Below are 25,051 nucleotides of genomic sequence, written 5' to 3' on the forward strand. Positions count from 1 at the left end.
TGCTTCATCGTTTTGTCTTCACATAAAACGCTAGAGCCTAAAAACATGCCTACCAAATCCATCACCAATTGCACTCATCCCATCAACCACATTGGCCTCTCCATGCATTTTGCATATCTTGCATGGTCTGGAAAGAACACTGCAGAAGGACAGGCTAATTCTGCTGAAACTATGTGGGCAATTAGGATCAGTTTGTAAAACAACCGTCTCTACTAAACATTGAAAGGGCTCCTTTATAGAAAAGGCCTGTAAGTCCCCTAGTCGTCTTGCCAATACGAAGATAAGCAAGAGCCCGGTCTTTCAAGAAATGAATTTCAGGGAAGCAATATGAGTTGGATCAATACCATGCTCTTCTCCCACAGACCCAGAGGGCACTGTATAGGAGGAACAGCCCTGAACAGCCCTTCAGTACACTGATTTATGATTCCTTGGGAACAGTGACAAGGAAGTGTCTTCTGACATCCTAAATCTTGAGACCGTTGCCAGCTGGTCTCTCACTGAAGAGTTATTATGGCCACTACCTGCAGGGTACAGCAAGCATAGAAGTATTTGATGAGACTGTATGGAAAATGTATGGACACCTTACCCTCAAAACAAGTCCAGAAAGGTTTCCACTTGGCCTTGTAAGTTTTTGAGGCTGCTGGTGCCCATTTCTACGCCAGGGTGTCCCTGCAGTGCAATGGAATATCTAATTGACAGTAGTCAGGCACTGTGCGGTTTAGCGGAGTGACTTCATGAAGTAGCAGCTCTCTGTTTGACCTCGAGGAGAGCATGCGGCGCACCTTTAGTGGTATTGCTGGATATACAGAGTTCACCTTCATCAGTATTCTAGAGGTCAGGGGAACTGAGGAAGGCATAAGCGAAGAGTTCGACCATTTGATCAATAAAGCATTGTCTTCAGTTCCTGGGTGGCAGAAGCTCCTGGCTTATTCATGGCATTTCTTGTTCCCGGACATGACTAACAGGTCTAGCATGGGGGCTGCTCCACATGCCAAAGATGTAGTCGAGTTGCTGTAGTGGTGCTCCTGTTTGCTGCAGTCAGAGTGCAACTGAGAGCATCCACTTGGTTGTCGTAACATCCTGACAGATGTTCCACTGCGATGTTCACATAGTTGGAGATGGACCAGTCTAATAACATTTGTGCTTCTTCAGAGAGGGACCTTGCTCCCCTTTATTTTGTGATATAACACATCGAGGGGGTATTGTGTCCTGAAGAGAATGACCTCCTGCCATGCCAACCTCGGGAGGAACACATGTAGGCTCAGTATTATGGCCCATAGCTACAAGATGTAGCTGAGGAGCATCTGTTTCTTGCCTGACCGGCCACTGGTCATTGGCTCCTGGTTGTGGGCTTTTCCATCCCTCTAACAATGGATCGTTTTTCCTTAGGGCTAAAATGCATTATGTGAAACCTCTTCAAAACAACTGGTAGTGTCTGAAACCAAGAAAAGGAGTTGAAGTAAGCACAATATTGCTAGGCTCACAGGGAACATGGCACACCTGTATTAGTCTATGTTCTGGAAACATCCACATGCTTACCAAATAAAGTTTGCCTATCAAACGGCATATATAAGATTTTATCTTGAACCTCTGATCGGAAAGCAATAGAGTGAAGCCACCCCCTTTGTTATATGACCACAGCCTGTGTTAGAGCCATCGATGGCTACGTCAGTGATGGTGGCCAACACATGGGCTTCTTCCTTGACTATAGCTTTGGCCTCCTCTCCTCGGTCTTCATGTACGAGATAGATGGTGAATTGTTATACCACACTGGACAACCATAACGGCCAAAGTGTTGGCAGCCTTGTTGTTAATTGCAGCCACAGAACTGGCCCCCAAGGCCCAAGCTGTGAATTCTCCAACCGTCTGTCTAGCAACGCTAAGGCTGGAGTGACAGGATTTTTACAGCATTGTTGAGCCGCTGCTAGAATAACAATCTGCTTCGGGGTGGCCTGTCAAGCATGATGGTGTAATTCAGGAGCCCTGTATTTTTTCTCCTGTTGGAGGTCCCCTGCGTGCAGCATAGCTAGAGTACACATTAACGCGAGGCCTACTCACCACACAAAATCCAGAATTGAAACTGACTTCATTTCTATGGCTGATCTTTCAAGTCCTAAAGAAAGCATTGTTGCTCCAAATGATGTCATGGGGAGGCATAGAGTTTTAGCTGCTCTCTGCAACAATATATAGAAAAGAGCAGTGTCATCTGAAAATTATTGCTCTGCAGAAATCTCGTTCTCTTCTCTTGGCTGAACAGTCTTAAGACTCCTCTTCATGTGGTTTTCCATAAACTTCGCCTTCCTCCCCTACATCACTCAACTGGGTCAGAATTGTAGGTATCTTCCTCACCCATGTTCCTATGTGATGGTAGAACAGAGTTGTAAAGGAGGCTACTGAGGAGGTAACCTCTAACACTGGTTGAGGTTCAGGGCAGTGGGAAGGTGAGTTGGGGGGCAGGTTGGAGAAGTCAATGCGTGCACAGATGAGGTGGCGGCACTGATGGTCCAGGTAATGAACAAGTCGAAAGATGGACACGGCTTTGCTCAGTGAGCAGTTTCTGAAAAGTACCCACAATGGTTTGCAGTGGAGACACGAAGGCAATGGATAATTGCAACATCTGGGGTTCGCTACAGTAGTGATGTGGGCCACAATGGTTGCAAGCTGTGGACGATTTTCACCTACAAATGTTTGAGGATACGCGCCCATGGAAAAAATGGTTTTGGCAGCGTTTCATCCTTCTCTGTCGCAGATGCAAACCTGCCTATCAAGAGAAATGAGCAGTCACTCTTGTGAATATTCACCAATTGCCCTTCAAAAGGCGGGTTTCCCCTTTGAAGTTAGCCTTTCGGGCCAACACCCGTGTGGCAAGTGGTTAACACCTCCTCCACAGCAGCACGCCTCCATATTAACCTTCCTGGGAGTCGTTTACATATCTTGCCAGGTGGGCAGAAGGCTGTCTCATGTCCACCATCTGCAAATGGCAACTGGGAACCTGGACAACAGAGTGACAACTCTCTAAAAGTTGCCTGTGTCAAAAAGTAACAAATTCGGCTTGGGCATCATGCCGGGTTTAATGTAACAATTTGTTTGATACCTTGAAATACCAACTTTGGTAGTTCCATTCACAAGTTAGCACAGCTGAGGTGTTAATGTGTAACCCTGGATCTCCCAATGGGGGCAACTAGCCTCTCATATTGTAAAAAATGGCAATTGCATGTATTTACTGCTAGAACGTTTAAAATACACTCTACTTTTTGACATGCTGCACCCTGCCTTAGAACTAGATAGGCCTGCAACAGGGATGGTATACCCACAGCTCTACCTACCAGTCTGCAGTGACAGGCTGGGAGATAAGTTTCACCCTGTCCCACTCATGGAGGCACAACAGGAGCTACAGTTCCCGGGGGGATACTAACTTAGAGGCCCTGGGCATACAGTAGAGACTTGAGGTTCCTTATGTGTAGGACGTTGGCTCTGTGTACACTATCTCAAAGTAAGGGATAGTGTGCACAGAGTCCAAGGGTTCCCCTTAGAGGTAAGATAGTGGCAAAATTAGATAATTCTAATGCTCTATTTTGTGGTAGTGTGGTCGAGCAGTAGGCTTATCAGAGGGTAGTGTTAAGCATTTGTTGTACACACACAGGCAATAAATGAGGAACACATACTCAAAGACTAAACTCCAGGCCAATCGTTTTTATATAGAAAAATATATTTTCCTAATTTATTTTAGAACCTCAAGATTTGAAGTAAATACCTAAAGAACGAGTTACTTACCTTCGGTAACGACTTTTCTGGTGGATACATTAGCTACCTGTGGATTCCTCACCTCATGAATACTCCCATGGCGCCAGCATTCTACGGAAATCTTCTTACTAGTCTCTGCACGTCGACGAGGACGTCACTGTCTCGCACGCGACGCCGTCTGACGTCATACAGGCAATAAGAGGTCCTCGACGACGTGCGGACGTCAGTACCAATCATTTTTTACGTGCATGAGAACAACCAGGCAATGCAATGAAAGAACAAAGCAACATCCATTATATTGTAAAAATACACCACATTGTATGAATAACTGTAAATCTTTTTTTTATGTACATATATATATATATATATATATATATATATAACTCTTTCTTTTTAAAAATATATACACACACCAAGTATATACATAAAGATATATACACATATACCCATATATATATATAAATATATTATATATATACATCTATTGCACCCTCAAAGATCAAGAGGAGCGCACTCAAGGATTACTTGGCAAGACCATAAAGGCAACGGGGAGGCGGGTGGGACCGTGAGGAATCCACAGGTAGCTAATGTATCCACCAGAAAAGTCGTTACCGAAGGTAAGTAACTCGTTCTTCTGATGGATACAACTACCTGTGGATTCCTCACCTCATGAATAGAGTCCCAAAGCAGTACCACGCCCGGCGGTGGGTGCCTAAATGGTCAAACCAAGAAATCCTGCAGCACTGACCGTGCAAAATGGCCGTCCCTTCTAACCTCAGAATCTAAACAGTAATGTTTTGCAAAAGTGTGAAGGGACGACCAAGTTGCGGCCTTGCAGATGTCGACCACAGGAACACCTCTGGCTAAGGCCGAAGTGGCCGACTTAGCTCTGGTGGAATGAGCTCTAATGCCCTCAGGAGGATCCTTCTTTGCCAAAGAGTAACATATTTTAATGCAAAGAACAACCCACCTGGATAGTGTTCTCTTGTGGACTGCCTTTCCTCTCCTCTTGCCCACGTATCCAATAAACAGCTGATCCTCCAGCCTGAAATCCTTTGTTCTATTGATAAAGAAGCTCAACGCTCTCTTTGGATCCAGACGGTGCAGTCTTTCTTCCTCTTTGGAAGGATGAGGCGGAGGATAGAACGTGGACAAAGTAATTGCCTGAGCCAAATGGAAGGGTGAAACAACCTTCGGGAGGAAAGCAGCCTTGGTCCTCAACACCACCTTATCCCCATAAAACGTTATATAAGGGGGTTTAACCGATAAGGCCTGCAACTCACTCACTCTCCTTGCTGATGTTATAGCTATCAGGAAGACTGTTTTTAAAAACAAATACCTTAAGGGGCAAGAATGCATAGGTTCAAAAGGGGACCCCATAAGGAAAGTCAGGACTAAGGACAAATCCCATTGCGGCATAACGAATGGCTTTGGAGGATATTGATTTAGAAGACCTTTCAAGAATCTGATAACAATAGGGGATTTAAATAAAGATGGTTGGTCTGGAAGACATATGAAGGCTGACAAGGCCGATAAATAACCTTTAATGGTAGCCACTGCACAACCTTTCTGCGCCAGAGATAGAGCAAAAGACAAAACGTCCGATAGATGAGCTTGTAAAGGATCAATCTGCCTCTCTCCACACCACGCAACAAATTTAGACCACCTATTAGCGTAGATAGATTTAGTGGAGTGTCGCCTGGCCGCTAATATAACATCCACTACCTCAGGCGGGAGAGAGAAGGAACTCAGGTTGCCCCGTTCAATCTCCAGGCATGTAGGTGCAGACTCTGGAGGTTGGGGTGTAGAACCTGCCCCTGCGACTGCGAGAGGAGGTCTGCCCTGAAAGGGAGACGGAGCGGCGGGCACGTTGAGAGTTGGAGAAGGTCGGAGTACCACACCCTCCTTGGCCAATCCGGAGCTATTACGATTACTAGAGCCCGGTCTTGGCGAATCTTCCTCAATACTCGAGGAATCAAGGGTATGGGAGGAAACGCGTAAAGCAACTGGCCGCACCAGGTCATTTGAAACGCGTCCCCCAATGCTTCCTGCATCGGATACTGAAGGCTGCAGAACAACGGACAATGCGCGTTCTCTCGAGTGGCGAACAGATCTACCCGAGGAAACCCCCACTTCTGGAAGATTAAACGGACTTGATCTGGATGGAGACGCCACTCGTGGTCTGCCGAGAAGTGGCGACTGAGACTGTCCGCACGCACGTTCAAGACTCCGGCCAGATGGTTTGCTATCAAGCAAATCCGATGGTCCTTTGCCCAGGACCATAGTCGAAGAGCTTCTCTGCAGAGAAGGTACGACCCCACTCCTCCCTGCTTGTTTATGTACCACATCGTGGTAGTATTGTCCGTTAGGACCTGTACCGACTGACCACGAAGGGAAGGGAGGAAGGCCTTGAGAGCCAGACGTACAGCCCGTAACTCTAACAGATTGATGTGAAAAATCTGTTCCTCTGGAGACCAAAGACCTTTGATCTCCAGATCCCCCAGATGAGCTCCCCACCCTAGAGTGGAAGCATCCGTTATGACTGTGGCCACTGGTGGCGACTGCTGGAACGGTTTTCCTTGTGAAAGATTGTTGCTTGCAATCCACCACTTCAAATCCACAGCAGCATCTCTGGAGATCTTGACAGTACCCTCTAGATCCCCTCTGTGTTGAGACCACTGCCTTCGGAGGCACCACTGAAGAGCCCTCATGTGCCAGCGAGCATGCGTGACCAACAGAATGCAGGAGGCAAAAAGACCGAGCAGACGAAGGACCTTGAGGACTGGAACTACCGCTCCGTTTCGAAACATTGGAACCAAATCCTGAATATCTTGAATCCGCTGAGGCGGAGGAAAGGCCCGACCCAATGTCGTATCCAGTACTGCCCCTATGAACAGGAGGCGCTGAGAGGGCTCCAGGTGAGATTTGGGCTCGTTCACCGAAAAGCCCAGGTCGAACAACAACTGGGTTGTTGACTGCAGATGACGCAACACAAGCTCCGGGGACTTGGCTTTGATCAACCAATCGTCCAAGTAAGGGAATACTGCTATCCCCTTCCTTCTGAGCTCTGCCGCAACCACCGACATCACCTTCGTGAAGACTCGAGGTGCTGAAGTAAGACCAAACGGAAGGACCGCAAACTGGTAGTGTTGCGATCCCACCACAAACCGGAGATACTTCCTGTTTGACTTGAGTATCGGGATATGAAAGTAAGCATCCTGCAAGTCGACAGACACCATCCAGTCTTCCATGTTCAACGCCAAAAGCACCTGTGCTAGGGTCAGCATCTTGAACTTTTCCTGCTTGAGGAACCAATTCAAGATCCTCAGGTCCAGAATTGGTCTCAAACGACCATCCTTCTTGGGAATCAGGAAATACCTTGAGTAAACTCCTTGACCCCTTTCCTGCTCCGGGACCAACTCCACCGCGCCCTTTAAAAGGAGGACTTCCACCTCCTGTTCTAGCAACAGGAGGTGTTCTTGTGAACAATACGAAGGGCGGGGCGGGATGAGGGGCGGAAACTCCCGAAAGGGAAGGATGTAGCCTTTTCCCACAACACTGAGAACCCAAGTGTCCGACGTAACAGTCTCCCATTTGGTGAGAAAATGCTGTAATCTTCCCCCTACAGGAGAGGAGTGAGTGGGAAATGGTGGAAGCCTAAGGCTGCTTCCCCTGCTGCACCCCGCCAGAGGATGAGGAAGAGGCAGAGTGCTGCTGAGAGGCTCCCCTGGTGCGGACCCTACCCCTCCCCCTAAAAGATCTATAGGGGTGGGAAGAGGCAGGTTGCTGATATCTTCCCCGAAAGGAAGAGGAGGAAGAGCCACGCCCAAATCCACGAAACCTCCTGAAGAATCTGGAAGAGGCCGTGGAAGAAGGAGCTTGGAGTCCCAACGACTTAGCCGTGGCCCTGCTCTCCTTAAAACGTTCCAAGGCCGAATCAGCCTTAGCCCCAAACAGTTTGTCCCCATCAAACGGGAGATCCAACAATGTGGACTGTACATCTGCCGAAAAGCCCGAGTTACGTAGCCAGGCCTGTCTCCTTTCCACCACAGTTGTGCCCATTGCTCTGGCTACCGAGTCGGTGGTATCCAGTCCCGTCTGGATAATTTGGGTCGCAGCAGCCTGGGCGTCAGAGACAAGATCCAAAAGACCCTGGGGAAGCTCTGTAAACGAAGAGGAGATGTCATCCATCAGAGCATGAATATACCTCCCCAGGATACAGGTCGCATTAGTGGCTTTTAACGCCAGACTGCAGGACGAAAAAATCTTCTTCGACTGCACCTCTAGCTTTTTTGAGTCTCTGTCCCCAGGCACCGTCGGGAAAGAACCAGGCGCTGATTTGGACGAACAGGAGGCCTGCACAACCAAGCTCTCCGGCGTAGGGTGCCTAGATAGGAAACCAGGATCAGTTGGAGCCGTCCGATACCTCCTGGCCACGGCTCTGTGAACTGCTGGGGAAGATGCCGGCTTCTTCCACACCTCTAAAACCGGATCCAGCAGAGCGTCATTAAAAGGTAATAGAGGCTCCGCCGCGGCTGAGGCCGGATGCAACACCTCTGTCAAAAGGTTTTGTTTCGCCTCCACCACCGGCAAAGGCAGGTCCAAAAAACTAGCTGCCTTCCGTACCACTGTATGAAAGGAAGCAGCTTCCTCGGTATATTCCCCCGGGGACGAAAGGTCCCACTCAGGGGAAGTGTCCAGCCCACTGGCCGACTCCAGTCCACGCAGCCCATCACCCGAGTCCTCTAGCTCTCCTTCCTCTAGGGCTCGTTGGTACTCCTGCTCCTCTAGTACCCGGAGAGCACGCCTCCTTGAATGCAGTCGTTGCTCAATCCGCGGAGTCGACAACACCTCCGCCGAAGTCGGAGATCGGCGCCGATCTTCCGAAGCCACCGACGCCGCATCCGGCGCCACAGGTAACTTCGGCGCCGACTGAAGAGCAGATGAAACGGATGGACCCACCGGAGTCACAGGCCGAAATCTCGACGTCGACGGGATGGAAATCCCTGGGGCCAATCCCTCCGAAGCCATCGGAGCGGCCACCGGCGCCGACACTGGCGCCGAGCCCACGTTCCCAAACGGGAGAAAGGGCATAAAGGGTGCCGGCCGAAGAGGCGCAGGATCACCCAAAGAAAAGGCCAAAGGCCCAGCCGGAGCACCCCCTGGAGCCATCTGTTGGAAGATGGCATACATCGCATTCAAGAATGCGGAACTATCGGCTCCAGGGGTGGGAAAAGCCGGATACTGGGGTGCCTGACTCGGAGGCGACCCCGACGTCGGCCTCGGCGTCTGCGCCGGAGAAAACACCTGAGGCTCCAATACCTCAATCACCGACGCCTGTCCAGGCGAAGTTGGAGACGTCGGAGAGAGCAACGGCGTCGAAGGATGCGGCGTCACCGTGGGGCTGACCTCCCATGTCCTCCGGCGCCGATCCGGAGACCTGGAACGAGCCTCCCTTGAATGACGCCGAGATTCTCTACGGCGCCGGGAGTCTCGATGACGCCGATGTCTTGGAGAAGACTTTTTCTTGTGATGCTTCTCCTTTGACTTGGCCATAAACAGCTTCGCCTCGCGTTCTTTAATGGCCTTCGGATTCATGTGCTGACACGAATCACAAGTCGAGACGTCGTGGTCGGAGCTCAAACACCAAAGGCAATCGGAATGAGGATCCGTCACCGACATCTTGCCTCCACACTCACGACAAGGCTTAAATCCAGACTTTCTCTGCGACATTATTTCCACAGAGAAAGAGTACGCAGCAAGATATACACTGTAACCGCAAGAGTAACAGTTGCTCCCTCGAAGATAACCGTTTCGAATGCACGGAAAAAAAGGGAACTGACGTCCGCACGTCGTCGAGGACCTCTTATTGCCTGTATGACGTCAGACGGCGTCGCGTGCGAGACAGTGACGTCCTCGTCGACGTGCAGAGACTAGTAAGAAGATTTCCGTAGAATGCTGGCGCCATGGGAGTATTCATGAGGTGAGGAATCCACAGGTAGTTGTATCCATCAGAAATGCAAGGTACTCCACACAGGTAAGTAAGGAACTTTGAATTAGAGCAGTAACATACACAGTTTTAGTTAAAAAGGCAATAAGCTATTTTAAAAGTGTACACTGCAAAAATCAACAGTCCCTGGGGGGAGGTAAGTAAGGTTAAGTTTCTAAGGTAAGTAAAGCACTTACAAGTTCAGTTTCCTGGGCATAGGCAGCCCACCGTTGGGGGTTCAAGGCAACCCAAAAGTCACCGCTCCAGCAACACAGGGCCAGTCAGGTGCAGTGGTCAAAGGAGGGCCCAAAACACACAGGCGCCTATGGAGAACAGGGGTGCTCCGGTTCCAGTCTGCCAACAGGTAACCTGCGTCTTCAGGGGGAGACCAGGAGGGGTTTGTAGAGCACCTGGGAGGTGGGGTGAGGGGGCACACAAGTAGGCACACAAAACACACTCAGTGGCACAGGGGTGGCCGGGTGCAGCGTGCTTAGCAGGTGCCGGGTTTTCAATAGGATTCAATGGAGGGACCCGGGGGTCACTCTAGCGGTCCAGGCAGGGCACAGGGGGGCTTCTCGGGCCAGCCATCGACTGGGCTAGGCAGAGGGTCGCCAGATGGTCACTCCTGCACTGGAGTTCGGTTTCTTCTGGTCCTGGGGGCTGCAGGTGCAGTGCTTGGTCCAGGCGTCGGGTTCTTTGTTCCAGGCAGTCGGGGTCAGGGGGAGTCCTCTGGATCCTCTCTGCATGCGTCACTGTGGGGGTCCAGAGGGGTCGTCTCAGGTTACTCACGAGGTCGAAGTCGCCTGAGAATCCTCCCTGCAGTGTTGGTTCTCTGGAGCTCGAACCGGGGGCGTTGGGTGCCGAGTGTGAAGTCTCACGCTTCCGGTGGGAAGAGTGAAGTCTTTGAAAGTTGCAAAGTTGTTACTGTTTTTTAACAGTGCCGCTGTTCTTGGGAGTTTCTTGGTCTTTCGGGTTCAGGGCAGTCCTCTGAGGATTCAGAGGTCGCTGGTCCCTGACAGATGTGTCGCTGTGCAGGTTCTTTGAGTCTGGAGACAGGCGGTAGGGCTGTCACCAAGTCAGTTGTCTCCATCGAGTCTGCAGGGCTTTCAGGTCAGCAGTCCTTTTTATAGGTTGCAGGAATCTGATTTTCTGGGTTCTGGAATGCCCCTAAATACTAGATTTAGGGGTGTGTAAGTCAGGAGGGCAGTAGCCAATGGCTATTGTCCGGGAGGGTGGCTACACCCTCTTTGTGCCTCCTCCCTGAGGGGAGGGGGGCACATCTCTAATCCTATTGGGGGAATCCTCCAATCTTAAGATGAAGGATTTCTAAAGGTAGAGGTCACCTCAGGACACCTTACGGGCTTTCCTGACTGGTGGGTGACGACTCCTTGTTTTTCTAATTATCTGCTCCAGCCTGCCGCCAAAAGTGGGGGCAGTGGCCGGAAAGCGGGCATCTCCACTAGATGGGATGCTGTAACAAAGGGGGTGAGCCTTTGAGGCTCACCGCCAGGTGTTACAGTTCCTGCTGGGGGAGGTAAGAAGCACCAGTGACAAAGGAACAAAGGCACTCACCCCATGTGGACAGGAACTCGTCTGGTTGTGGCAGGCTGGCAGAAACTGGTCAGCCTAGCACTAGGAGTCGGACTGGTATTCAAGGGGCATCTCTAAGATGCCCTCTAGGTGCATTTTACAATAAATTCCACACTGGCATCAGTGTGCATTTATTGTGTTGAGAAGTTTGATACCAACCTTCCCAGATTTCAGTGTAGCCATTATGGAACTGTGGAGTTCGCATTTGATAAACTTTCAGACTATAGACTCTTTATGACTACCCTGCACTTACAATGTCTAAGGTTTTGCTTAGACACTGTAGGGGCATAGTGCTCATACACATATGCCCTCACCTGTGGTATAGTGCACCCTGCCTTAGGGCTGTAAGCCCTGCTAGAGGGGTGACTTACCTACGCCACAGACAGTGTGAAGGGGGGCATGGCACTCTGGGGGGAGTGCCATGTCGCCTTAGTCATTTTCTCTCCACCAGCACACAGAAGCTGTGAGGCAGTGTGCATGTGCTGAGTGAGGGATCCCCAGGGTGGCATAAGACATGCTTCAGCCCTTAGAAACCTTCCCTGGCATCAGGGCCCTCGGTACCAGGGGTATCATTTACAAGGGACTTATCTGGGTGCCAGAGCTGTGCCAATTGTGGGAAAAAAGGTACAGTTTAGGGAAAGAACACTGGTGCTGGGGCCTGGTGAGCAGGGTCCCAGCACACTTTCATAACTGGCATCAACAAAAGGCAAAAGGTCAGGGGGTAACCATGCCAAGGAGGCATTTCCTTGCATTATGCCAATTAGGTATAGGCCAATCCATGATGCATGTCTAAGGGTCATGGAACTGCTACTGAAGTCCTGGACAGCAGGCCTCAGTGCAATCGCTAAATCAAAAAACCAGCATCAGTCCAATACTTTGGGTTTGGTCATGCAAAAAAGAGGCATTTTCCTACTCTGCTTTATTAGGATAGTCTAAAAAATAATTGCATTCCTACTTATTGTAGGACAGTAGCTTTACCCATCCCCTAATAATCAATGAGTTAATCACAGACATTCAAAAGGATCATTTTGAAATTTAGCTGTACCCAGATGCCTGCGTGCTGTACACATATAGGCAGTACTCCCAGAAAAGAAAAAGCTAATGAGTACATCGCAGACAAAATGGTTATGCAATGCGACGTGACAAGAGAGTGTTTACAAGAAAGGAGGGGGGGAGAGGTTGGGTTGTTGCAGGGTATGGGGATTTGACAAGACTGCAAGGTCAATGCTGGTCTGCTATCTGGATGGCCAGGTAACATTTTTGGACAAACATACAACTTTGTGAATTAGGAGCATGCTCACATGCAAAGACCAGGTAAACTTGATTTAGTTCAGCTACCAATAATAAACCCGAACTAAACCATAAAAACTTCATAACATGCAAAATACCTAGAGGAAAGACCCTTCAGTCTTCATCTTAGAGAAAGTTATCCCAGTTAAGAAAAAAAGTAAAGAAAGCCCCCCAAAAACAGGTGTTTAATTGAAATATACGCCACACCAAAGAGTATTTTAGAGATAAAGTTTGTGAAGAAAGGACAAGTATATGACTATTATAAAAAAACATGTGCAACATTAAGGAGAAACAGCATTATTGATCATAAAAATAATACTGTCTTACTCAGCTGTGTCCATTTGCACTTGGTTAAGAGATCTTCACATCTGTGAGCTTTGGAATCAAGTTGAAATGTTGAAAATATTTATACAGCATTCAATATTTGAATTCTTGAAAGAAAAATATTTACAGTTAACAGGTGAGTGCTGCAGGCCTGGACTTTCATTTAACAGCCTAATGGTGTCTGGGAATTGTGGTCTGTTTACTTCAATGGACCCAATTGATCAAACACCAAAAACCAAAGACCTGCAAAAGAAAAATCCAATAAGGGAGAATTGTGTCCTTATTCATGTTGAGGCGGATGGGGCTCTCAGGAATAATCTAAACTAAGAGCTGTAAAAGAGAGCTGCCCTGAACGTAATTAAAACAGTTTGCAAACACAGAACTATTATTCCATCGCAATCTACGAGGGGGCCAACCTAATAAAATTGATCATATTTTTCTTTAACACAGATGTGAAGGTCACCCTACATGCAAATGTCCTGATGTGTCACACCCTCCATACCTTGATCATTGTGATATTAATAACCTGTGTGGTGCGTCTGCGTGCTGAGCGTGTCTTCCTTGCGGAGTCGAGAGAAAATTCATCCAAAGAGCCGATGCTGCTCTCAAGCTTGCACTGCATACGGTTGGGAATGGGTGTGAAGTAGAGGCTCTCAAGAGACTCCACCTTAGGAGGGAGGCGCTGGCAAGTTAGAGAGTCCAAACTACCACTCACTGTTGCAGTACTTGCTGTTTCCGGCTGAGATCGCCCATGTTTCCTGTAAACATTAAACATAATAGTGTCACATTCAGAAGGTAGATAAATCCTTTAACTACTACAGGCAGACACTAGAGCAACACAAACTTTTCCCACATTGCTCTCCCCATCTGATCTCTGATTGCATCAGGACTGTAAAGAAAAAGCACATCCCTAGCAGAAGACCATAGCAAGTGCACGTCAGCTGCTGATACAGCTGGGGACACAGCAGTTGTTACAATGATTTAAGATTTACAGTTAAATGGGCATCACCATGCACCTTGTAAGTGTAATCACACTAATGATTAAAGCAATCATGTCAAAAGATACCAGAAACCAACAAAATGGTGCCTTGGGATTAAGTCAGAAAAAAGAATCAAGAACCAAGAATACCATTACAGATAATGTCTTGCAAACTTTAGGGAGGGTCTCACATTTTTGCTGAATCTCCCACACTTTAGTGGGAGAGGTAATAGTAGAAATACAGTTAGGTATTGGCTTCTTGGCAGAGTAAGGAATCCTAGAGAGCTTCAGTCACACAGATCTTACAGAACAGTCACATACATAACCGGTTCAACAACAAATAGGTAGTACCGAGTAAGCAGTACAATTATGGAGCTATGTGATCAGGGGAGTAAGACCACTACAGAAAGTCAGCAACTTGGTGAAGTCCTTTGAGTCGCACTGAGAACAAAAGCAAGAGCCTTAAACTGAGGTAGGCATTGTGAAGTCTTGCTGAGCACAAGCATGTTTCCTTGCTGCGTTGTCGGCTGGCCTGCAAACCAGTGTTTTTTTACAGTGGTATACACAAGTATATAAATCAAACAAACCGAGCACACACCAACATACAGCTTTTTAGACCATAATGTCACACTAGTAAAACCTTTCCCCAATTAATCTTGGGTGATTAGCAGCTCTGAATTCAATCTTTACAGTTTCTCCAGGTCTTAAGAGGAGCTTCACTTGAGATCACCTGAAAACCTGGAGGCTGTGCATGTGAATTTGCATGTTATTCTCATCAATTGGACAAAATCCAGGTGCCCTGATGATCAGGAGCCATTGAGCCAATTTAACATTACCATAGAATTTAAGGTGGCAGGTCGTCCAGTCTTACAAATCAAGCAGACTTTGCTGTGGCCAAGGAAATCCTATGGCTTGTGTTTGCTATGGTAGTCTTACTAGCTAGGAAAAAGCAGAGCCATCTAGTGTTATGTCCCAAGAGAGAGAGAGGCGGCTTGAGATGCTGTGCCCGTGAGTTACAGAAAGGTCAAATTTCTGTTGTAATTTAGGGCTGCAGCTGTGTACCAGTGCAACTATGCTATATGTCAGAGATGTTGCACTCTTAAAACATCTGCAAGCAGTTGGTGTCTATTTTCCACCACTGAGGTGTGAGCTGGGCAAAGACCACTATAATCCGTTGAGTGGTATGTCCAAACATCTGTTGTGGTGTTTACATCCCTGAGGGGCGATGTGGTAGAGTTCTTTTGGGGTCATGGAGACTGTTCTGGGACTCATGGGGAAGGGTCGGCCAGGTGTGTAATGCCTGTATAAATGCATTCAGTACCAAGGCAGGCCTTGCAGCCCTGTAAATTCCCCATTCAATGACTGCCACCTACTGAGACACTTATTGTTCGTCCCAGTCTAATAGGACTGCCTCAGTTGAATTGACTCCTTGCACTTTCAGAACAAAACGAGTTGCAGTTCATTTCACGGTAGGGTAACAGTCAAAGCCTATTTTTACAATGGGTTCATTGCCCCCTGTCCACTATATTTGTCTCTTTCCCATTTTTGTTTCCTGTGCCTGAGCCTCGGGGGTACTTTCAGTCCCATCTCCAGTTATTTTCACTACTGCTTGTGCCTTCCTTCAGGCCCAACAGCCTTCACCGTGGATCTCCGGGCTGTTTCATTCAATAGACTGCTGATCCGGGACACTGAACTCTTACAAATCTGGAATTTTCACAGCTTAGAACTTTTTCTTCAGGTACTGAGATTCTTTCCGGAACACACTAATTTCCAATATGGCTTACTTTTAAGTTGAGCAAAGTGGCTACTGGAGAGCCCCTACATCATTCAGAACATGACTTTTAAAGTAACACTCTGTAGAATATTCTCTGCACAGTTTACTCACCTTGTGAATCTCCCCAGCCATCAGATATGATCCTGAAAATTAAACAACTCGGTCCTACTGGGAGGTAGCACCATTGACTGTCAGACTCCATCCTGAACCAGGCCTGGACACAAAGCTCCACAGAAGTCCCACCCAAATGACCTTTTACATGACCTTACACGTGGATATTAGCTATAAAATTAAAATGAACTAGCAATGTGAAAATCTAGCTTAGAACCTCACTAAACCCTGAAATTTCACTACAAAGAATGGGTAGGATGGTGGAAGGTAACCAATCTGCTGTTAGAGTATCTACCAGAAAGAGTTATCAAAGGTAAATAACCTATTCTTCTCTTCTTCTGATGGATACTTCCAAGAGTAGATCCCTCACCTTGTGAATCTTTACCTAAGCAATGACCTGTACAAAAAGGTGGGTCTGAGAAGTTCACTTTACACCAGTAAGTCATAAAGAACCGAGCAAATAAAAGGTCACTCTCTATGAACCTATAAATCGATGCAGTACAGATGCCAAAGTGACTGCCTAGCAGACGGTCAAAAAAAGGTACATCTGACTAAAGTGGTGGCCTTTGTCCTGGTGCAATAAGCCCTGAAGCCACAAGGGGTCTTTGGGGCCAAAGTCTAACAATTTTTATTCAAAGGAAAATCATTAAAAGGTCAGTGTATACTCCACCTTTATTTTCTTCAAACCAGCAAATTCACCCAAAAATTAATTGTCAAGCTGATACCTCTTAGTTCCATCAATGTAGAAACTATAGTTCCACTGTGGATACAAAGGAAGAAGCCTCTCTTACTTGGAAGAATGTGGTGGAGAGAACACTGGAAATGTAACGGATTGCCAGACATTGACCTCCGAAAGAGATAATGCGCCTATGAACAAGTTTCAGGATAAAAGACTGACTGGGAGGTTGGAACGACAATGCCAGTATATTACTCGCTTAACATGATTAAATGATCACCATGAGGAATAGGTCAGAGGTCAACAAATGTAGGATATAACTGTGAAGGGTCTCAAACAGCACATATGAGCGACACAAAATCCCACTGAAGCATGATAAAACGAACTGGAGGAAACATGACAAAGATCTTTTAAAATGCATCACTGAATAACAAATGCGATCAGGCAAGCTCAGCAAAATGCTGAGGGTGGATAAGCGATGGCTAACTGACCACAACAAATTGTTGCAAGGTCAGAAATAAAATCAACATAACGTACGAGAACTTCATCTGTAGAGAGTCAATCTACACCTTTGCACCAGGTCACAAACATTTGGCCAGTAGGCTGGGAGAAATGTATTTGTTGGAAAGAGATGGGCAGACAGAATGGCATTTACAATTTCCATCATGGAGTAGACTGAAGGTTTAGATTAAACACTGTGCCTCATTACTGGGATAGCAAACGTTCCCAAAGAGGAAGTCTAACTAGAGGACAGAGGCTCAGGGGTACCACACTCTCCAAGCCCAACATGGGGCCACCAAGATCAGCTAAGCTTGATCATGCCGGACTTTTTTCAGGACTTGCGAAATAACGGCAAACGAGGGGACTACCATATTCCATCTCTGGTGGTAGACACTCGTGCTTAACTTGATTATAAAGAGTATGTCCACATTGATTTTGAGTGATTCAGTGAGGTGGTTTCCAAAGTCCAGCCAGCACCAAAGACTCAAGAAAGTGAATAGGATCCTACTCTGACCTCTCACATGGCAGGTATCTTGTCTGTTTTTGGACCGAACTGTCCTTGATGGAAGGCAGAAAGGCCTTCCAGGGCCAAATTGATGACGCAAAGCTCCAAAAGATTCCTGTGATGGCACTACTCCATCTGAGATCAAAGACCTCTAATCTTCATGCCATTCAGGTGGTCTTCTCAACATAAATTGGATTGATCCTTCATTATCAAAACTTTGGGAGGAGGAAAAGTCATCTGTTACCTACGACTGAAGGTTGTGGGCTACATCATCAGATGCAAATGCTGTCCACAAGGAATCCCCATCGTTGGACCGACTGCAGACAAAGGTTCCACTGAAGAAAGCTGCATATCCCAATAATTGCAGACACAGAGGAAGCCGGAAGACATTGGTTCTCACATAAAATATTGGGATCCATGCAATAACATACTGGATGCTCTGTGGTGGTGGAAAAGTCTTCAGGGCAACCATATCCTGAATAGTGCTGATAAAGCGAAGTTTCAGATGACAGAAGGCAGGAACTGGGATAATTGATTGAAAATCCCAGGTAGAAGACAACTGTGTTAAGGTGGGAGAACTAGCAGAGACACGTGTGCCTTTAGCATCTACTTGCTGAGATAAGGAAATAAGTGGCTCCCCGAAATGTGTGAATTGACCGCAACCTTCATATAAAGATCTGAAGAGTCGATGGGCAGGACATTGAATTTGAGGTCGTCTGATCAAACGACAAAGCATAGATGCTTCCTGAGGGCCTGCAGGATAATCACATGAAAGTGAATGTCCTGCATGCCCAGGGTTATAATCCAGTCATCAGAGGTTCAAGGCAAAAAAAAACCTCAGCCACTGTCATTCTGAACAACTTAAACAACTGGAGGAATGGGGGAACAACTGGAGGAATGGGGGAACAACTGGAGGAATGGGTTCAGTACATCTCAGATACAAAATCAGTCTCAGCCCTTCAGCCCCCTTTATCCTTCCTTGGGGAATCAGAAAGCACCCACAATAGCAACTCGTGCTCCTCTCCGCCTTCTCATCACTCCTCCAGAGAACAACATCAGTGTTTCTTTGGAACGGATAGTAGAATCATTTGCTAATGTCTGATCAATAACTGGAAGAAAGCTAGAGGCAAGTGAGGAAGCAGAAGAGTTGAGGAACTGTAGAGAAGAGAAGGGAATTAACATGCTGAACGATTTCAAGGACCCATTAGTCCAAACAAATTGAGCACCAGTGGGGATCTGTGCAGCTTGATGAGGGGATGAGATAGGTGCGTCAGAAAGATGCTCCTTTTGACAAAGGTGTGACTATAAAGGGCGTTGCCCCTATCATGGACCAAATAACAAGAGACCCTCAAATTTAGGGTGCCCTGCAAAGCATTTACATAATGAGAGGTAGGACTTTTTGCTGGGGGCATCATGCACAATGTCTTGTAGGGTGTACTAGAGATTCAGATTTAGGGTAGTAGGGATCCTTGGCCCTAATGTATGCCCGAGACCCTTAGGGGCTTGTAGGAATGGGCAGAAACATGTTGGCTTGAACAGGTGACATGAAACATTTTCAAGGGTTCACCGTATGTACGTTTTTAATAATATCTGTGTTCCCCACTAATAAAGGAATTACCAGGGGTAAGCACAAGGTATTTTTAGGAGTCTGGATCCCAGTCTTTTTATCCAGTAAATATTTATTAGGAACTCCCCTCTGCTCAGAGGAGACAGACGGTTGAGTCCGCCCTGGTGGCATTGATCCTACCAGGGTGGGTAGTAGAAGCCCAGGATGAAGCATGACACTATTAGGGGTGTGACGCTTCTACTTCCAGAAGTGGAAATGACCTCAGTGAGGCCGTGCAAGTTTAGGAATTGACCTTGATAGGTATTCATGCACGAAGGAACTGGGAAGGTGCCTTCCCTGGGTCAGTCATATTTTTGTGTCATAGGCACCAGTAGGGGTAGACAGCCACTGATAAGCTCATGGGTAGAAAACTAAAGAGACTTTGTGGAACCGCCACTGAAAAAAAGGAGCAGGATTGCTACTGCGGATAGCCTTCTATTCTGTCACCACGAGAAACAAAAAGATTGAACTAGCAGCAGAATGGACTGTAAGAGTTACCTCTGGCGATAGGCAAGACTCCTCTCAAATATACCTAAAGCTTCCTATACTAGTAATAGAATTGGCAATGAGGGGAAAGTAACCACAAAGAACGAGCTGTAGATCGGCTTTACTTAGAGCGTTCTAAAACAAAATCAGTTTTTCTGCCAAAATCCATTAAAAAACATGTCCAAGTGAGAAGTTCAAATACCACCAGGTGGCATGCATCCAAGCGTGACGTCTCAACAGTACTGGCACTCATAACTCAGGCAACAGAATACATTGCATCTAGGGCAAACTTTAAAATATGTTTACTGTGTTCTGGACACCTGACACTGCTTGGGCAAAGGACTAAGTCTTCAGGCAAAAAGGGTAAAACCTAATTTTCTGTGTCTCAAAGGGTGGAATTTTAGTAACTCAGGAGACTAACTGCAAAGGATCAAAACAGCAGGCTTGTCAAAGAAAAGACAACTTTGCCCAAAGCATCTACTGCTTTTGACTCACCATCCAGTTGGGGACTAAGTAAGAGTTTGGACAGACTGTGGAAGTTTGAACTACAAAGCCCTAAGGAGTAGGATGTTGCTTTTGGAATGTCAGTGCAGGTCTGTGAGGTCTTCCAACAGGGTCCTCGCTGATGTGTGAGAAAGATATAGAATACGCTGCCATGAGGGACTGAAGTTAAGGTGTTGATAAAGCCCCGTAATGCTTCCAAAGTTGAAAGCCAAGGCAGCAAGATTTCAGTCTGGAGGTTGGCTCTAGTCTCCACTGTGGGGAGCTGAACATCTAGTACCCCTGCAGTCCCATACATCACTGCAATGAAACATTATTTTCGGTTTAGCCCCCAAGTGTTAATTCAGTTCAGCCTCTGGTGATTGGTGTTTTAATAAACAAGATCCAAGCCAGTATTCGTGTAAGCAAATGGAGTATTAGTTGAGAGGGGTAAGTATCCACCACAAGTAAAAACCACAATCCATGTCCACTAATACCCAAGCTTAACCCTCCAGTAGCTACGGCACAAAGCAGACAGGCTTAAATTAGAGACAATGTATAAAGAATGCATGCAGTACAAAAACAACAGTCAAAATGCAAAACAAATACCAAAATAAATTAAGAAAACAGAGTAAAATTTAATAAGGAAAATGATACGAAGAAGACAAAAATACAAAAAGGGGAACAGGTGGTATTTTTTAATGTTTTAAACAGAAACAGTGCTTATAAGCACAAAGTGCCAATGATAGTCAATTCCAGCAGCGGAACTGGACCTTGATGCACTTGGACAGTGAGCATGATAAAGCATGGGTCTGATACTCTAACGAGGTTCGCCCTTCTCTAAGATTTTACCTTCTTATTTCAGTCCTATAAGTCACAATCCACCACAGAAACACACTTCTAAAGCCACCAGAGCCTCAAGAAAAGGCCCTTCTAAGTATTTAATGGATGTCAGGAAGAAGCCAACAGCAGGGTCCAGTTGCGACTGGTCAGCTGTAGGAAAAAGCCTCTTGTAGTTTGTGCCCCTGTAGCTGTAACAGGAGGTAGGCTTTTTGACACTGTGGAGTCCACTTTGTCCTAGGTATAAGACAGAAAGCAGGTCCAGGCTTCTAGGCTCTTCTAAGTTCTCGGACAGCAGGTTAAGTCCCCTTCTGATCTTCCTCAGGTCTGAGAACGCCCTGAAGTAGGTGCTTGGAGGCCCCACAGCCACGCCTGGCATGAGATAGTGGGTGGGAATGAACCAGGTGCCACTGTAACCAAAGGGGTCAAGGTTCCCTGAGCTAATCCTACCCACTGTGGGCATTTTCAAAATAGCCAAAGTCTTGCGCCACACCAAACTTTGGCTCTGAGGGCGAGGGGTGTGCACGGAGCTAACACCAAATTCCATTTAGAAGCAGCCCCTGTACTCACAACCTCAAAGACAGAAGCCTGGTAGAACAAAGCCAAGTATTCAGCAAACAGACATGGGATACATAAGGTCTATTTTGGCTTCCTGCCTTCATCCTTTGATAAGAATACAAAATGTTAAATGTAAACCCAGAAGTCCTCTCAATGGGGCTTTGACTGTGTGATGTCAAAAAGAAGCTCAAGAAGCCCAATGTTCCTGGGGCCTGACTAACTAGGAAAACAAAAGAAATACCCTGCCCAACTGTCAGCTAGCACTTGTCTGTGACAGGGGAAGTCTTTGAAGTGTGCTGATCAGTATTGTTACGAGTCTTTATTGGGTTTAACCTTCAATGTTTTGAACAATAGATCAACAATCTGCTTCATTATTCTACAGCCCCTTGCCTGTTTTACCTGCTCCGTAACTGCAAGCGTGCAAATCTTTTGCCTGTGTACTGAAATCATGAAGTAAAGAATAATTAAGTGACCAGTTTTTGTTCATTGTACTATGTCGTTTCTTCAACAGCACAATGGTTGTTTAACATTAGTAAAGATTACCAAGTAAATTAATATATAGCATTCAGTTGACGTTTCACAAACGTATGCATAACACTGCTGGATGCATATTATCTTGACGACCTCTCCTTAATAATTCTGCCCAATCTATAGGTTTCTATGATGTGTGAGAAAACCAGGACAACTTTTATACATCAGGCATTTTAGAATTTTAGTTGCTATTTTGCTTATTATTCTTTCAACCTAAATGGAAGTAAGTTTGCCGTTATTGCTTTCAGATAGACATTTTACTTGGTATGCACTGAGAGAAGCAGAGGGAATTACAATCATGATAATCACCTCCTCCTGCCGAAAGCAAGAAAATTATTAAGCCTGTAGCACAGAAACAGATAACATTGAAAATTACTGATATGAGCACCATTTTGGACAAAGTGCAACTGTAAGCCAGAAATTGCACAACGCTAATTATTGAGATGAAAACTGAAAAACCTGTCAGGTGAAAAGACTGAATTAATTTACCATTTCCATCCTCTATTAAAAAGAGAAACAAAACATCAACTTGTGTAAGGAATGACAACTATGATCAACATTATCTTCTTAGCTACTGGCACACTTATGCCATTTTTACAACTGCCTTCTGGCAATCTGGTTGGCAATTTAAAGTGAGCTTAATCAATTAAAGCAGCAACAAAAAAAAAAATCAGCACATCTTGGAACATCCGGATAGTGTATAACTTGATGCATGTCGTCAACACTCCCACAATCCAAGAAATCTGGAGGTAATTGCAACTTTTACTTTATGAAGCACTAGTTGTACAAAGATAGAATCCACGTTCTCCGAGCGTGCAACAGCCCCCACCTTTCCAAAAGATGTCAAATGCCTCGTGATCCAGAATAAAAACAATTCTTGCAGAAAAGTGGATTTTTTAAGGCGGGGAGGTGCCCACTTCAAAGGATAAGGTCATACTGTTATATGTCACACAAATTAAATTAAATTAACTTGATTCCTCCGCACTCCGGCTTAAATCAAAGGAAATGGGTAAACTATTTAAGCAGTACGCTAACCAATTGATTTGTGGGTGGGTAGATGGGTGTTTTGGGTTTGGGGGGAGGGAGATGGAGGATTTTCTATGCACATGTCAGAGCCTGTTCTGGGCCGAGTTACTGGGGGAACATGCCAATTTTAACATCATACATGTTCCACTCTTAACTTGAAGCACCCTACCTAGTGGGTGTCAAGGTGCTTGTAGGGGTGAATTAGTTAATATTTAAAATCAGATTTTACTTCTCTTAAATGGGTGATTTTGACAGGTAGGTGCAAAGGGTTCTTACTGCTTATGTGCGGCTACACAGGGGAAGCCTCAAGCCATGCTTTCACTGCCACTGTGATGAATGGTACAATAGGTGCTGCAATCCACATGTGGCATTTAACTTTCCATGCCATGTATGTACTGCTGTACCTTATACTATGGTGTTGTAAGAAAGTTAAATGTGCCTATAAAGTATTAAAACAATGTAGACATGTTATTAAGGGTCAGAATACACACACACACACACGGCACTGGAGAGCAGTGCTCCTGGAGGGAAGATCCCCAGTGTTCAATTTTAAGATTACCAGCAGTTAAGTAATACAAATTAAAAACATATATATGGTGGTGACCACTCAAAAACAGGTAATTTCGCAACAATAACCAACATTACAAATGTATACACACCATTGCTGACAGTAAAGTATTAGTCATGTAAGGCTACAAAACAAAGATAGGCCAAACAGTGAATCCATGTGTACTAGGTTGACTCCAGTACCTGGTCGAGTTCAGTGGAAGTGCATCATCATCACTTAAGTCTAGGCTGTCTGTGCTGACGTCAGGTTTGCTCCTGTGGCGTCTAGTGTTCATGGCAATTGACGGGCTCTCCCTAGACTTGAAAGTATCTGTCGAAATATGGAAGCGATCACGTTCCCGTATCTGCCGATCTGCAAATGCAACCTGTGGAGTTTTCACAGAGACAACAGGTGATGAGAAGCTCCGAGTCAGTTCATTCATATGTGTAAACAGAACCACTGTGAGGATTGCACCAGAAACAAGTGAAAAAGCTGTAACAGTTTGGCCACAGAGACTTCCACTCTCGATCTAAAGAGTTTAATTGTACTCATTTTAAGCTTTCTGTGGCTGAACTACCAAAATCACCAATTAAATTCACTGAATGCCTATTGCATTACTAATAAAAGTGTAAATTTCTTAAGAACTCAAGTTTTAAAACAAATAAAGCATTCTCTAGTTTCCTCAACATTAATAAATTGAAATCAGTAGCCAGCTACAAATATTCTTCCAAACCCAAACATGGAAATCATGTTGCAAATATGTTAATTGCCAGACTTGGGCAGCAACTGCATGCCTTGTTCAATATGGAGGGTCCTACCTATCGAAGGCATGAAAGGACAAGATAACTGCAGCAAGGCTTGAATGCACGCTTTAGGGTCTTTCTCGCACTTTCTGCTTTGGATTTGAAAGTTGAAAGCTTGTTTGTGGTTACCCCCAGTACTATCATTCTGACCTTCGCAGCCTTCTCAATGAATTGTGTGGAAATCCTAAAAATTGCATATTCACATTTAAAAAAACTTCAAAAAGAGTACTGTTTTTTAAGAGCATTCCCTAGAATACACTTGTAATATATCATACCAGCAGATAGTTACACAGATGCAGCTTACTTGGATTGTCATCTGTCTTTACAAATGCTCCCTTACGTTGGCTGCGATTACCCGTTAAAGATTCATGTTCACTTTATGATCCTAGATTGATAAATTTTCCATAACCTTTAAAAAGATTGAACATAGACTTATAGTTGATGTAGCGGGTGATACTGGCCATTAAAGGCCAAATCCTGCAATAAAGGCCAGAACTGGAGGAGAGGGCCTCTAAAGATCGATATAGCTATAATGGGCTATAAGGCTATTAGAACATTTCACCCCTTGTCTAATTAGAAAATAAAGGCGTCTCTGAGCCTCAGGGGGTTGAAATCCCGAGGTTCTAAAGACTTTGGTTCACAGCTGCTCCTTTGATTGTTCAACAGCTAACAGACTTGCACAGGGCCTCAG

At 45.9% G+C, this 25,051-nt stretch overlaps 1 protein-coding gene across 11 annotated transcripts in view; it reads right to left on the reverse strand.

Annotated features, from left to right (window-relative positions):
* Positions 1-25,051, reverse strand: part of NUMA1 (nuclear mitotic apparatus protein 1) — a 443,588-nt gene that overhangs the window by 138,418 nt on the left and 280,119 nt on the right. For 9 of the 11 annotated variants that reach the window (XM_069203745.1, XM_069203747.1, XM_069203751.1 and 6 more), the window contains 2 exons: positions 23,761-23,942; positions 13,440-13,695 (listed from right to left, as the gene is read on the reverse strand). In XM_069203745.1, the coding sequence (XP_069059846.1) occupies positions 13,440-13,695; positions 23,761-23,942 (438 nt within the window). The remainder of the gene's footprint in view (positions 1-13,439; positions 13,696-23,760; positions 23,943-25,051) is intronic. The other 2 variants (XM_069203752.1, XM_069203748.1) reach the window with 2 other exon arrangements.

Source organism: Pleurodeles waltl, chromosome 8, assembly GCF_031143425.1.
Source record: "Pleurodeles waltl isolate 20211129_DDA chromosome 8, aPleWal1.hap1.20221129, whole genome shotgun sequence".
Taxonomy (NCBI): domain Eukaryota; kingdom Metazoa; phylum Chordata; class Amphibia; order Caudata; family Salamandridae; genus Pleurodeles; species Pleurodeles waltl.